Below are 17,093 nucleotides of genomic sequence, written 5' to 3'. Positions count from 1 at the left end.
GCAGCACATACAACCCTCCCTGCTTTCTCAGAAGCACCATGTTTATATGACCAGATACCACATTTATTAACAGCTTGCTGAAGTCAGTTTTTACAACTACAAATAAATCCCTGGGTACAAAGGAAGTACCATCCTAGATTCTCAGACTCTACATGATGGATTCCTATGGGGCTTCGTTCATGGACTCATTAAATGGCCTGTCAGGCAGGGGGGCAATATCACAGAAAAACAGAAGAACTCTTTGCCACTGTTTTCTTTAAGTTTATTGCTTTATATTTTGCCACAACAATGTGAAATATTTATGTTTCAGAAGGGCAAGAAATTTATCATTTTTTTTAAAGGATAAAAGAAATTTTATCCTTTTAAATTTAAGAATTTAAATTTAAGAAATTAAATTACTGTCTTATATAAACAGGGTCAATCTTTAGGCCCTTACTCTTATTTAAAATAAGAAAATAATAAGAGCAGTTACATTTACTGGCAACACTAAAAAATACCAGCTAAGAGAAGACAGAAAAACTATAAAAATCAGACACAAAAGCTGTAAAGATAAAGCAATTTGGAGCCATTTAATATCAGGGTAACAGCCATATCAAGCTTAAGAGCCACTCATGACATCTTTTTATCAGAGTACAACTAGTACAATTGGTATTCAAACTATCTCTCCTTAGATATTCCCTTAAATGCACTAGCGCTCCTTAACTATCTTAGATATACAATACTTATACTTTGTCTCAGGTTTATTTTTTTAACCTAGTCTCATCCCCACAATGAAATTAAATCTCTCTGAAAACAAAGGTCATGCCCTCTTTGGTTCAGTATACCAGGAGATTGGGACCATAACAAGTGATCAGAAACAACTTGAATGAATGTTCAATCTATTACTGAAGACCAAAAAACAGATATAAATAATGTAATTCTTAGTGATATGTTAAAATCAGTTGTTTACACACTGACTGCCATGAAAGAGGAAGAAATGTTTTAAACTTGCTAGAATATAAATTTTTTTTTAAAGATTTTATTTATTTATTTGAGAGAGAGAGACAGTGACAGAGATAGCAAGAGAGAGCACAAGCCGGGAGGAGAGGGAGAAGCAGGCTTCCTGCAGAGCAGGGAGCCCGATGCGGGGCCTCAATCCCAGGACCCTGGGATCATAACCTGAGCTGAAGGCAGATGCTTAACCAACTGAGCCACCCAGGTGCCCCTAGAATATAAATTTTTTAAAAAATTATTATTTTGCTTATAAATGAATAGGTGGAATACATTTTCCCTTGGGTTAAATGTGATTTTTGTGAGCTTTTCTAAATCTTCATTATATGAATAATATAAACTCAAGAATACACAATCTTCTACCTTGAAATTTCCATTCTCAGCCTACAAAAAATGTAAAAACTTGTAGAATGAATTTCTCTATAAACCTTACCAATATTCATCAAATGTTAACATTATGCCATGATTGTTCTCGCTACACAGACACACACACACATACACTCAGCTGCCAGGTTTCACTGAACCATTTAAAATTATTTATTATTATCTGAAAATGAGTTACAGGTATCATTAAATTGATCCCTAAATATTTTATCCCAATACATATCTCTTAATGAATAAAGAAATTCTCTTAACTGAACATAATACTATTATCACACCTGGGGGGGGATTCCATAGCAACAGGTATCTTCTAAAGATAAAACTGTTTTCCTATACATTACTAGATAATTTCCAAATTGTTGTCAAGAAGGAAAAAAAATCTATAAATATAATTAAAAACAACAAAAATGTTTAGGATTTTTTAAAAGGAGGTCTAATGTGAGGGAAGCAAAACATAAGAGTCTCTTTATAACTACAGAAAACAAACTGAGGGTTGCTGGAGGGGAGAGGGTGGGAGATGGGTTAAATGGGTGATGGAAAATTAAGGACGGCACTTGTGATGAGCACTAGATGTTATATGTAAGTGATGAATCACTAAATTCTACTCCTGAAACCAATATTACACTGTATGCTAACTAACTAGAATTTAAATAAAAACTTGAAGGAGGGGCGCCTGGGTGGCTCAGTTGGTTAAGCAACTGCCTTCGGCTCAGGTCATGATCCCGGAGTCCCGGGATCGAGTCCCGCATCAGGCTCCCTGCTCAGCAGGGAGTCTGCTTCTCCCTCTGACCCTCCTCCCTCTCATGCTCTCTGTCTCTCATTCTCTCTCTCGCAAATAAATAAAATCTTAAAAAAATAAAAAATAAAAAAAAAACACCTGAAGGAAAAAAAAGGATATATAAGTAAAGCCATATGTTTTATAAACTACATTAAAATGATTTCTTAAAATTTCATATGAAAATATATTACTTATGTTTTACAGTCAGTCCTTTTCCCCCCATAATACTACAACTAAACTTAATTTTATGGACATTATAAGTATCATTCTCAAAACTATCAATTTTTATCATTCTTTCAAAAGATTTCCTATCCTATATCCAATGCAGCCCAAACTCTATATACAAGGTATTTTTGTTTCAAAATATACATTAATGATACTTTAAACACTTTTAATAAGACTTTTTTCATGAACAAAAACAATGTATTAAAATATTCTTACTTTGTTAGTATTTTATTAATTTTTTTAGTATATTGCTTCTCCACAGACTGAAAAGAAAACCCAGTTTGTATACAAAATGAGATGAAATTATTGTCTCCAAATTGCTGGACATACTACTTAACCACAAGACTAACTATTTACAGCATGGCTTATCAATCTAGGAATCAAAGCCCCTCCCCCCCCCCAAAACACAACTACAATAGTAAAGACAATTAGCTTTAAACTGTAATTAATTGGAATGAGAAAAATCAATCAGAAAAAAAACTAAAAAGAAACAGATATAACTGATCACTACAATAAGGTCTCAACTATTAGGTATCAAAATGCTTGCTAGTAACCAATTAAAATGCCATGTCTTAATATACATCAGTCTGGACGCATCCACTAAAGCCCTTAGGAGAGGATAAATTGCCTTGTTTCTTTTTCACCCATTTCCAGAATTGAGTGAAATATTTTCCCTCCCTCCCCTTTCAATTAGTGACTTCATCTTTTTGCAAATTTCATAAATTAACTTAACAAATGGCATTTAATAGCAATTAGACTCTTACTTAGAACACGTTCTTTTCTGAATCAAGAGTTCTGCTTTGTGAGAGCTCATAAATATGTGAAAAAAAAAATTCCAATATTCAAATTTTTAAAAGTATGTAACTAAATATATTTTTACAATAAAAAAAAATTAAGCTGCTTTGTATGTTAAAGCAGCCTGGGGGAGCCTGGATGGCTCGGTTGGTTAAGCATCTGACTCATGATTTGGCTCAGGTCATGATCTCATGGGTCATGAAATGGGAGCCCTGAGTCAGGCTCCGCACTCAGTAGGGAGTCTGCTTGAGATTCTCTCCCTCTGCCCCTCCCCCCATTCTCTGTCTCTCTCTCTCAAATAGATAAATCTTAAAAAAAAAAGTCTGAGATCTATTCAACAAATATCAATTGGTGAAAGAAATGAAGATTTTACTTACATTTGTAATAGCTATTGCATTTTTATCATAGTATTTCTTCTTTTCATATTTATCTCTGATGAAAAATTCCACTGCTCTGAAAATAGATAACTTAAGGAAAAGCATGAGTTCAGTGACAATGTACACTCCCCTTTATTCATTCCTTTCCACAACGCCTACACTCTATAGTCAATTTTCCTCCTTCCCAGTCTGTGCTTTCCTCTCACACTATTTCTGCAACTAAATTCTGTAACCTACCTTTCTTTCTGCCACAGAAAGTCTCTTTCAGGGAGTTCTCCCCATTCAACAAAACCACCTAAACCAATTCTAGAACGAAAAGTAACCACATTTCTCAATTCCACCACACTCCCCAAATCTCCACCTCCAACCAAACTCTTTCATTTTAAATTCTCAGTGTAAGGAAACTAATAGCCATGCGGTACCCACAACGTACCAAACGCTGTATGCTATGTGTTGTCGATAGTTTGTTTCTTTCAATCCTTCCACAACCCAGTAATATATATACTATTTCCACATCACAGATGAGTAATTAGCAACTTAGAAAAATTTAACAATTGTGATTCCACTACTTCTGTTCTTTCCCACAATACATGGCTTCCCCTGGTTGCATCATAGAGGATTCCCTGTGTTTTAGAAGAATGGAGGCCTTTTTTTTTTTTTTTCCTTTCAAAGCTGAGGAATGGAGAAGTCAAGAAGCTACAACCAAAGTCAGTACTATTTAATTTTTTGGAGTTGGCTGGACTAGCCTTATACGTTGACAGAGTGAGCCATTTCTAGTGGGATTTGAGAGTTTTGAGTTATCTGATATTGAAGACTTCTCTTACCACTCAATCACTACTTTATCGTATTTCACTAAAATGGGAATTTTTCCATTTAGCACCATGATCCCCTTTGGTAGTCAGGCAAAGCCTATGAACTCCTTCCTGGGACAGTGCTTTTAAATGCGTAAAATAAAATACACAGAATTACAAAGGAAATGTGAATTATACTGAAATACAATCTCTCTGTAGATCCCCATTAAGACATCCTTCTGTTCAAAAGAACAGTTACCTGAAGCAGTAAAGCAATACACTTTCAGTCAAAACTCCTTGTCAGAAATTAATAACAGCCTTTTAAATTGACAGTTGAGGCAATAGGTAACAGAAAGAGTTGACACACGAATACACAGTGGATATTAAAAAGTTGGGGTATTATGAAAGCACTCAAAGGGGGCCAGGGAAGGAAATCTAAACATTTAATTTTTTAAGTAAGCTGAATGAAAGCTATTTTTAAAGACAGTTTTCTACAACGTGAGTATGTGAAGGGCACTTTATGAGATCTTTATCTCCTTTTTTCCTCTTAAACAACCTATAAGGTAGGTACCATTTCACAACCAAAAGTGAGGCACAGGAAGTTTAAAAAGTCTGGGATTCTACAGTACAAGGAAGAGTTGTGATTCAAAACCAGGAATGTTTAGCATCAGCGTTTTCAGAATGTTCCTGATCATCACCAGTTTATCTGTGAATCAGTCAGTTATTTTATGCTAATGCTAATAAATACTTTAAAATCTAGAAAAGAATGTTAAATTTGGAGGGTATTTTCAAAGTATCCTTGGAGACCCTTTTAAGTGAAAGGCCCCAAATCTGCCATCAGGCTGCTTATTTAGGTATGTGAAAATTTTCGTAGCCAATTCAATACCAAAAAGTTACCACAAATATGCCAATATTTCCATAAAATGCTATAATGTTATTTTACTCAAACTTGTAAATAAGCTAAATGTTAAGTTTGCTCATGATTATAAATCCAAGTTCAGTATTACATTTTTCTATTTTTTTAACAGAAAAAAATGAAACAAAAAAAGTTGGCCTGTTAGATTAGGTGTACGCATATGGATATATTGAGCAATTTTCATTGTAGAGACAACTATTTACCTCCACAAAAAGGAAAAGAAAATAGACTTCACTTAGCCTGATGTCATTTTCACTTCAGATGATATGGAATATATTTATTATTTGTACATATATGTTTGTAAATTCGTGTATTTTAGCAGCAATTATATTTACAGTTATATAACATACAATATAGCATACATATACAGCTCTTTTTTTAACTACAGAAAATTTTTAGAAATCTGAATTCTTAAATTATAATTTTTATGATTAAATATCAGAGAAAGTAATACTGACATCTTTCCTTCTTAAAGATAGAAACAATATTCATTTTAGATATTGTTTAGCGTATACTACACCTTAAAGCTTGAAAAGATTTACTACTGTCATCTATGAAATGTTTATGATGAAAAATGATCACTGTTTGATTTTAAAAATTACTCTTAGAAAACTCATTAAAGTTAGAAATAGAATATATAAAATAATTTAACCAATAGTAAAGCTAAAATACTGAAAACTCTGATGTTTTATAAATACTGAATTTGAAAAAGGCAAACATTTTAAGTATGCCATATTTTTGAGTGAAAAACAATACGAACATCTGGTGAAATCACATGTTGCTGTGAATTTTCAGAAATAACAGATATAAGTGAAATCTTAATTCATACTTAATGTATTTTATATAAATAATTCAAATATAGCTGGATCTGGTTCTGCTCATGATACAAAACCCTCTCAGAAATTATCTAAAAAGTAAACAATTTCTAAAATTCTGAGACAAAAGTTGATGTTTTCCAAGGATATTAAAATAAGATAAAATAAAATAAATCATTAGGGCAAGAGAACTTACTTGGATCTTCCTATTGTTAACATAAAACAATACTTTTCAAAAACCAATCAAAGCACACCACAGAGTGCCTTTTTTAAGTTCCATGGGAGTCATCTGAAAAAGGATGGTGATTTAGGGAACATGCTATATTCTTGATTGCTCTCAGTTCCTACGTACTCTGAGAGCAAGAACATATCACACAGTCTTTATGTATATTTGTACAAGGTCCCAAATGCAAGCCAATTTGTCATTGTTAATTCACCTAAAGAAACAATGATTTATTGCCATGGTCAGCAAATTTTTTTTAGAGGGCCAGAAGGTAAATATTTTAGGCTTTGAAGGATAGATGGTCTGTGTTGCAACTACTCAACTCTGCCTCTGTAGCTCCAAAGCAGCCTTGAAAATACATAAATGAATGGTCATGGCTGTGTTCTAATAAACTTAATTTACAAAAACAGGAACTGGCTCATAGGCCTGTAGTTACTGATTCCTGAATTGTATCCCAATTTTGCCCAAGAGGGCAAAAAACAGTCAAGTTGGATTTACAGATCATCTCTATGTCTACAATCTGTCACTACAGACAACTTAAGGAATTTTCAATGGACATTCTGATAACAGTTTTGCATTATATGCTGACTCTAGTACTGATTTTCGAAGAAGATGGTCTCCCAACGTACACCCTCACATTTTCTGGTACCAGTAGGCACTTGTTATTTAACTGGCAGTTATTGTTACCCTGAAGTCAGCTCATCTGCTGAACCCATACCTAGATACATAAAAAAAGATAATCATACTCAACTCACAAAGTTGTTAAGAGTTATGGGAATAATACATATAAAGCATTTAGCACAGCACCTAACAGACAATAAGCATTCAATAAATGGAGTTAGCTTGCTTTTGCTTTTATATAACTTTGTATCTCAGTTTCCTCTCCTTTAAAATGGAGATAACATTAAGACCCATCTCACAGGATTATTGTAAGAATTAAATAAGCTAGTGTGTGTAAAGAACTAAGAACAGTGTGTGGCACGTAGTGAGTGCTATTTAATTTTTAGCTCTTATTACCATGGTAGATGGAGGTAATGGACGGGAACTACCATGTTCAGGGTTAAGATGGCTTGCATATCATCAAGTTTAAATAGATGAGCAACTGATAAAAACAAAAGAACCAATGAATTTGGAGATCAGTCAATATTCATCTTCATTCTCTAGTTTCTAGGCGTCATTTGAGACATAAGGATTTTTTTACTGACAGACATCAATAATACAACCAAAAAAATTAGAATAATAATTTCAGGAAATCAAGGTAAGGAAATATTAATAACAATTCAAGTTTATGTGGTTGATTTGGCATTTAGTAAACAAACAAAAACAAATACCCCAGAATCTTCCCCATGCCTACAGTTACAAAACATTCAACACAGTACCCTGAACTGTCCCTGTCCTCGAAACTAACAAATGATACTATACAAGCCCCCCAAAAGTTTAACATTACTTTGTATTTTATCTTTTAACATGTATTTATTTATAATTTGAGATTTTTTTCCCTTTTCTTAAAGATACCATTTTAAAGACAATTAAATATTTAGTCTCGAGAACAAAATCTTCCAATTCCAGACACATTACCACTGACAGCAATAAAATCTTGAAAAGCTCAAAGGAGAAAAACTGCTGATTAGCTTTGGTGCACAATAGACCTCATGGAACTGAAGTAATTAAAGTTTTTAGATAAGATGAAATACCCTAATAATGAAAAGCTTAATGTAAAGCTTTATCATTTGTCATGCACTAGTACATGCAGCCTATAATTAAACACATCCCACATGAGAAATTATACTTTCACAGCAGCTTTTGCATAACTTTGTAAATTGTAAAGCTTTTAAAAAGTGACAAATCTTGTTAAGAATGCAGTGAGGCCCCATATTATGTGAGTTTTACTCAGTTTGGTTCCACTTGCCTCTGGGGATGAGGCAACAATATTTAAATCAATAAAAATGCAGAGATGTTAGGCTTTTCAAAGAGCAATGAAATTTAGAATGATTCATGAAATAAAGAAAGGGGACTAGTTTTCTTACTAGTTTCCCTCATAAAACCTCCAAATCACGATGTTTCATAATTAAAAGAAGGGAATAAAGTGATATTGCTGTAATATTTAAGGTAAAACAATTTTTAAAGGCCATAGTATTATATTAGATATAGGGGCTGATCTCATGGTCTGGGACATGGCCTCATATACTCTATAGTCCTCTATCTCAAATTTGTTTAGACAAAATCCCTCTTTATTTTCTGACAACCATTAGATTATCTATTTATGAACAGTAAGAGATCAAAACCTCATATAAATATGATCATAATTTGTAAACACTTTAGAAGTAACACTTAGTTTGAAAAATCAAATAAGCATGTTTGAGTAAACAACAGCAAAAATATACATAATCCAAAAGCCTGAAATGAATTACATCAGGTACTTAAAAGTTGTAATCTACACCTAGACCTTATGATCTAGCGCAGAGTTCCAAACCATAAGCCTATCTATTTTTAAAGGCCATCAAGACTCAAAGTGGCAACACTGATTTTACTCAGACTATCATCATTAAAAAATATTCAAGTGCCCTTCTACAGAAGGAAAAGTCTGGAAGCTTTGAGAAGTTTCTTAATAACTCTTTGAGCATCCCATCCTTCCCAACCCCCAAAATGAAAATATTATGCTCTAGTTCACTGGGTTATTTGGATAATTTAAAAAGATAATGAAGATAAAAGGCCAAGCTCAGTGCTTGGCACCCAGCAAACCTTTTTTAAGCAATAAGACTACTTTAGCTGTTGTATCTTCAGTGTGTTAAAGGTCAAGGATGTAATCCTACCCAATGCCAATCAATTCACTATAAAAATCTTCTCTTCCCTGAAATGTTTAGGTAAATATTTATAATATTTAAATATAAATACTTAAATATTAAAAATATATCAGCAAAAATATCAGAATTAATAACTCACTACCTCATTAATCCTTTACTTCTATAAGGATCATCATAAAATTAATGGTAATTACTTAAATAATATTCCTACCAACATACATGAAATAGTGCACAGAACATAGTTCAATGTAGGAAGATACCAAGAAGCTAATATACAGTCCTTTCCTGAATATCTTCCAGGCTTCTTTGAAAACAATATGGAATCATGACGATGTATTAAATAACTTGGAAGCCACTTTCACCCACAAGGAACTAAATAAAGGATACTACCAAAAACTACCCTGCAGTATTCAAAAAAAATCCAAAAAAACTCAACTCAAACCAAACCAACCCCAACACACGTACAAACTTCCACAAAAAGGAGATTCTTCCACTTGAGGGATCTTATATGTCAACTCAGGCTTGGGGGTGAGAACCAGAGAGAAGAGAATAAATACAACTAGCAAGCAATTGGTAAAAACCACCCAGGACATTACTTGTTTGCTCTGCTATATTTCCTTCTACTATGCTCTATTTCCCAGGGTTCTGCCCTAGGCCTTCACTTTTCAGAGGAGAAAGAAAACAGCATTCCCAAGTTTCTCAATAAAACACACAAAAAAGAATAAAGGACTACTGCCCTGAGTAAACGTAACTTCAATCGTCTACATGCTATCTACAAGCTATCATCTACATGCTAAATCACTCCATAATCTGCACTGTATTTCCTGCTTTCTTCTAGGGTCCAGACCCATGTTTCTAGCTACTGAATTGGAATCTCCATGTATATGTCCAACAGACAGCTCAACCTGCCCAAAGCAATGAAGTATGGCTCATTACCTTTCATTTCTGACCCTTCAACCTTTATCCGGTACTGAATTTCTTCTCTCAGGGAATATGCTTTATTTATCTCACCCAAAGAACCTCCACCAAGCTTTAAAATTTGGGGTCATCTCAGTATCTTTCCTCAGAAACACGGCCAATCTCAACCTAATCCAATTGCTCCTGCTTTCCCAATTTCTTTCCAATATTCCCAATTCTTTCTTATCCATTCTCAATGCCACTATCTAATTCAATCTAATTATCTAATTTATAACTTCATCATTGCTCATTTCAAGGCTATACTAGCATTCTACATGGGTCTCTGACTCCAAGGTCTCCTCTGACTAATCTTCCTTATGGTAGAAGTAAATGCTTTTAATGTTTCTCCTGCTTCAAAACCCTTCATGGCTTTTCAAATCCTTCAGCTTCCATGAGCCCATGGAATGAGGTCCACACTGCTTCTATATGGTACCAAAAACCCTTCACAATCTGGAAAATAAGCTTCTTCTGCCACTTGCCCCACTAAACGTGAACCTGTCACATCAAAACCTTAAAATGTCATGTTTCCTCACACATTCATACCTCTACTCACACAATTTGTTATGTCTGAAATGTACCTACCACTTTTACCCTAGGAACTTGCTAAATAAAAACAGCCTTGGATATCAGATTGTTAAATTTTGGGGAAGAAGTGGGGGGAGCAGAAACAGAAAAGGCCAAATACAAATACCAACTTCTTAAATATAACTTAAAAGGTTTCTATACAAATATAAAAATATATATAATGGCCTGTATCTCTGTTAAGATCACATTTTTTTTCCACTGTTTGATCACATGAACTGTTTTAGTATACAAATAGGTATATATAACTGCTCTTTAAGAAACTACATTTTATTGTCAAAACTGCAAATATCACCTTTGGAGAGAATCACAAATACCTACAATCAATTTGATAATTTTATAGAACAGATCAATTTTGATGAGCTGTTTCCTCAAACTTCAATATAAGTTTGAGAAACCCTATATAATCAAATGATTTTATCTTTAACAAATGTGAAAAACATCTGACTAAAACGCCTGTGAGAAAATATTCTACTTATTCATTACGGCAGATTTGTAAAAGCAAACACGGTTGTGAAACCTATAACAAAGACGGAATGTCAGCCATAAATATTAGCATAAGTTACTTCAGCAGGTCCACCTGCACTAAATATGTGATCTGCAATTTTAAATGCGTACATGTCAAACTGCTTAACATAATATGATTACTATATAAAGGTGATCAAGAAAATCTCTTTAGAAATGAATTTTAAAATTATTCAAGATGCTCACAAGTCAAATCTCTAATAATACTCTAAAATAATAAACAACATATACTCTCCAATCAAGAGCTGCAGATCAAGAAGAATCAGTCATAATATTTTACACTTAGTAATAATTACATCAAAATACTATGCAAATCATGTATTACTATTAAAAACTGCATACAAAGCACAGCTCAGGGCAAATCAATTTCGATCTTTAATAAATAACAGTATGATAAAGTTAACATCTTCCTAAATACAAACAGTTCAAATACGAAGTATAAAAAATGAGTTAATTCTTTTAAAATCCACAATAAATAAAGTTTAAAGGATACTGATCTGTCTGTGGTCTTCGAAAGTTCTCTGGAAGATTGGCTTCATAGAGTAGTCTTGCTTTAGTATTTCCCATATCTTGCATGCACTAAAATAAAAAGAAAAATCAAGTACTTTCATTATTCATATGAATATTAAAAAGTAATTCCTATATACACATACATATACATACACACACATACACAAATACAAAGTAACATTTATTATTTCCGATATATATTCTTCTCAGAAAAATAAATCACAACTATGAAACTACTCAAGTTCAAAGTAGAAGCATATTTTTAATTCTTCACATTTATTCAACTTACGTAGACCCACAGTTTTCTAATGTCTTTTTCTGTGAAAACAATACCATCTTTATTTATATTCACTACTTCCTAAAAGTAATTCCCTGGTAGTTCATGGCAGTTTTATTACTGTTTTAGATTTGCCACTTGAACAGCACTGCCATTTCCAAGGGTAACAACTCAAGATCAAATTTTCTTTGTTTTGAGTTTCAAAATACTCTTGGGTTTTCATGATTTATAATCAGGATCACAATGGAGAGCAGATAAAAAAGAAACGTGCTAACCTAGAACTCTACAGAAGTGGATTAATTGCTTTGGGGTTAATCTCTTTAAGATTCTGCTGAAAGCTATGGATCCTCTCCCTACAAAAAAATAAAACAAAACAAAAAACATTACCCAATGACCCAAAGCTTCCCTAAAATCTACAAACCCCAAGAATAAGAACTACTCAGGAGGCATAAAATAATCTGATAATCACTTAAACCAGTTTAAGTTTCAGTATCTTCTGTAAGGATTAGCCAAACAGTACTTCCTGGATAATCTACTACATTAGAAAGTAGCATTTACAAACAAAACATTATTCATTTTACATGAATACATATTACAAATGAATACATGTAAAATGTTTTACACAGAGTTTAGGTTCCTGAAAATGTTTTAATTGGTAGAAAGATCAGTCTGTATAATTCCTTCTTTTTTCTTCTGATTCCGTAGACACACCCCCACACCCCCACACCCCCAAGAAGACAATCCAGGTTTAACAGATAATCAATTGTCCACCTTGAGTTGTAGCCCTTAAGTGTACACAGAACCATCTTCCTTCAAATAAAAAATACAGTGACATGGGGCGCCTGGGTGGTTCAATCAGTTAAGCATCCGACTCTTGATTTCAACCCAGGTCATGATCTCAGGGTCTGCCTTGGGCTCCGCTCTGCATTGGGCTCCACGCTCAGTGTGGAGTCTGCTTGTCCCTCTCCCCCTGCACACTCTCGCACACGTGTTCTTTCTCTCTCTCTCTCTCTCTAATAAATAAATAAATAAAACCTTTTTAAAAAAAATACAATGACCTTTTTTTCTCCCAACTGAGAGTTTTAAGGTATGCAAAACACTAATATACTCTCATTTCTGGATATCTATTCTAACCCACCTCAACATAAGTACTCTTTCAGAGTAAATGAGATCATAAGGAAGGGAAGTAATAGGGGGCTGGGAAATATAAGGAAGAGTAAACTGAAAAAGAATGAAACAGTTTTTGTTATTTAGCTTTGGAGACAAAACAGAAGCTAAGGCAAAATAAACCCAAGGGTATATAAGCTGAGGGGGAAAACCTGTGTAAGGTGAACTGACAGTATAAGGTCAGAGGGCTCTATTACATCATGACACATACTAGCATACATATGAGTAGAGCTAATTTGTAATTCTGTGTGTGGGGAGAAGAGCTTAGAAACTTTCAGTATAGCCCACCCTTCTTGAAAAAAGAAAAAATGTTTCCCATCTCAAGTATTCAAATGATGCTTTACCTTTGTGTCATGGTGGGAATTTAGAAGTAAAGATGATCCGAGTTATGTAATCATAAAGGCATTAAACATTTAGGAAAAACTACAAGAAAAATGCCTCTTAGTTTGCACAATATCTGCAATAAAGCAAAAAGTAACTCATAGAAACTATGAAAGTAAAAAAATTTGAAAAGTTTCCATCAAGCAAACAAGAATACATGGAAATTCTAACAAAAAATTTAGTAAGACTAAAAACAGTATCTACTATGTATGCCATATCTCACTGACCCTAAGTTACATTTTTCTTCCTTTTTTAAGATTAATGAACTAGGAATACATCTTAAAATTGATAGTGTCTTGTAACTGATAATTTTTTCTTATGAGTCCATAAAATAGAGGTATTTTTTACGGAGATATCTTATGTTCAATGAATATGATAGTACACATTTCATATAAAATATTCTCTTTATTTTAATATTTTGACAAAATAAAAAATAATTAGGAACGAGGCATACATGTGTACTACACCAAATTATTTACTGTTGTTCTAGGGATGCTACCCATCACAATCAGATAGGAGAGAAAAAAAAGAGGTATAAAAATCTGAAAGGGAGAAGTAATGTGAAATAATGAGCCATTTCTACAGGAGACCGCTGCCAAAAAGTGACTGGGTACAGGTGCATGTGTGTGTGTCAGTTGGGATTAGAGGGAACAAGGATTCAGTGACATCACAGATACATAAAGATTGTTTTGTAAGAAGATATTGTTAGGCTCAGATGCTTTCTAGGTTTCTAAAGAGCAGAAGTAGTGTAGGAGGAAGGTCAGTATCAAAGTTTCAAAACACTACCTTTAAGGGCCACATGGAACACTTATGAAAACTTATTCTATTGGCCCTGAAGAGCAAACTCTGTCTAGCGCTCGGAAGAAAATAATGAAAATAGCCTAACAATTAGTGATAAGCATTAGCCTCAATACTTTACTTTTATATATAAATTATATATATATAATTATAAATTGCATGTATATTAGAGAAATTGTGTGCGCACGTGCGCACACGCGCACACACACACACACACCCCATTGTAAATTTCAAAAAACAAACAAACAAACAAACCAAAAAACCCTGCTTTAGGCATTATTACCCTATTTTGGCAGGAAAGGAAACTGAAGTAGCAAGATGTTAAGTAACAGGCCCAAGATTATTAGTTTCCATGAGTATTTGACTCTTGACAGAACCAACATCAGCCCTCAGGAGTTTAGAGATCTCAGGCTGCAACCAATGGAACTGGGGACTACCTCCTGCAGGACTTACAAACACCGGGCTCTTTGTTTTAGAGGCTCAGTTCTCATTTTACAGATACAGAAACTGAAGCACAAAGAGGTTATATGATTTTCTCTAGAGTAAGACAATGAATCAGTTACAAAGTTCAGACTAGGATCAAGCTCCCTAGTCCCAATCCTTACCACCAGGCACCAGCTAATCAAAGTAAGTGTCCAAGAAATTTCACCACAAAACAGAAGAACACTAAGTATTGCCTCCATTATTAAAACATCATTCCTGTTATTAAAATATTATTGCTTTTCTTTTAGAGTCTCTCAACCAAAATGCTTCAGCAAAATGCACTGTTGGAAAGGAGAATTTTAGTTGCTTATTTTTTGGCAATTTATGATTCAGTTTTCCAGAGTTGAGATGAGTGGACTGGTTGCAAAGAAATGGGGGAAGGGGGATGATAAAGGGAATACACTAATTTTAAAAGAAAAAGTAAGTTTTATATTTTTTATTATTTTTAACTACCATGAGACTTCAGTTATGGGTAATGAGCTAGCTACTTTAACTTCTACCATCTAGCTTCCTGGAAATCAAGCCAGACCCTAATATTATGCACCATTCGGAAAAACTTTAAATTTCCAAACCTATTTTCACTTCTCCAAAAGGAGGAATACTTGTAAGGATATCAAACAGAGTATAGGGTGCCTGGGTGGCTCAGTTTGTTAAGCGACTGCCTTCAGCTCAGGTCATGATCCTGGAGTCCTGGGATCGAGTCCCGCATCAGGCTCCCTGCTCGGCAGGGAGTCTGCTTCTCCCTCTGACCCTTACCCCTCTCATGCTCTCTCTTTCATTCTCTCTCTCTCAAATAAATAAATAAAATCTTAAAAAAAAGACTATCAAAAATTTTTAAATTTACCAATTTTCAAAATTCTTTGGCTTTACAGAAGGCATGTAATTCTGTCAGTAAATTTTCTCTTTCTCTCACACTTCAAACATGAAAAAGGGAGGAAGAGGACTCTTAATTACTTAAGTCAAAATTTCTACTGTTTGTTTAAAAATATTTTTAAATAGGTATTTACTTAATAAACCATAGTTCATCTCAAAATTAGATTTTTAAAAAACAGTCAAATATTAAGTGAGCAGAAAATATACTGAAATTCTTGACAAATGATAATAAGAACATAATAAATAAAAAGTCAATATGCATTTTTTACTTTAAGAAAAATATATATTTATATTGAAGAGTAAGTGAAATGTGTACTTCACAGTTATGATAAATGCCATTTAGGTAGTACATACTTTAAAATTAGTGTTATTTATTGTTCATTTTCAAATTTGATCTGTCCTCATTTTATACATTGTATGTTCCTAGAAAGATCAATTTTATATTGTACTTTTTGCTTGAACCGTCTTCATTCAAAATCATCATTATAATTGCAAAGGGAGGCTTCACCTGAAAATGGTATAATAAATCACACTTAAGAATCTCAAAACCTACTCTTAAATGTATTTTGTCCTTGTCAATCCATAATCTGTGTTTTTTTAATTTCTCCACCTAATCCAATACATAAAACAACACCTGCCCAAAGACTCTCATATCGCCTGAGATTCAATTTCAAAAATTACTATTTGAACTAGAATGCTGAGAAACACCTACAGGCTAACATACTTCCTTCACAATCTAATGCAGATAAAACACTTCTATTTCTGAAACTTTCTAAGAAGAAAACATTTCACCCAATCCTAGTTTTTGCACTAAAAACAATAAAACCTATATTCTAAATGAGTTCTAAGTTTTTAATGTTTTAAAGAGACTGAAGTGAATTGGGGTTGTCAATTTAAAGTTTTAAATTGGCATTTAGTGGGGCGCCTGGGTGGCTCAGTCATTAAGCGTCTGCCTTTGGCTCAGGTCATGATCCCAGGGTCCTGGGATCGAGCCCCAAGTCGTCGGGCTCCCTGCTCTGCGGGAAGCCTGCTTCTCCCTCTCCCGCTCCCCCTGCTTGTGTTCCCTCTCTCGCTGTGTCTCTCTCTGTCAAATAAATAAATTATTTAAAAAAATAAATAAATTGGCATTTATTTATGGGATTTGTACAATTTAATAAACTAAAACATACAAAACCAGTGACAGATGGTAGTAGCTACACTTGCTACTACCCATACAGAGTTGTCAAATCACTATGCTGTACACCTGGAATTAATGTAATATTATATGTCAACTGTACCTCAATTTAAAAAGTAATAAAAATAACCGAAAAAAGTAACAAATATCACAAAAAGTGGGAGTAGATATAAAGAAAATACGCAAAATCAATAAGTAGGCAAACGAATATAACAGGAATCACTGTTTCATGTCAATGGGGGCATCTCCAATGAAAAAACTAATAATTAAG

The 17,093-nt window shown here is 33.7% G+C and overlaps 1 protein-coding gene across 5 annotated transcripts in view; it reads right to left on the bottom strand.

Moving 5' to 3' along the window:
- The window catches only part of SMAP1 (small ArfGAP 1), a 163,387-nt gene that overhangs the window by 94,000 nt on the left and 52,294 nt on the right, over positions 1 to 17,093 (bottom strand). For all 5 annotated transcript variants that reach the window (XM_031023964.2, XM_081828483.1, XM_006729508.3 and 2 more), the window contains exons 3-4: positions 11,653 to 11,738; positions 3,547 to 3,622 (exon numbers count right to left, since the gene is read on the bottom strand). In XM_031023964.2, the coding sequence (XP_030879824.1) occupies positions 3,547 to 3,622; positions 11,653 to 11,738 (162 nt within the window). The remainder of the gene's footprint in view (positions 1 to 3,546; positions 3,623 to 11,652; positions 11,739 to 17,093) is intronic.

This window comes from Leptonychotes weddellii, chromosome 8, assembly GCF_054177405.1.
Source record: "Leptonychotes weddellii isolate Sample4059 chromosome 8, ASM5417740v2, whole genome shotgun sequence".
Classification (NCBI taxonomy): Eukaryota; Metazoa; Chordata; class Mammalia; order Carnivora; family Phocidae; genus Leptonychotes; species Leptonychotes weddellii.
Note: the sequence above shows the minus strand (reverse complement) of the source record. Positions and strands in the feature narration are given on the sequence as shown.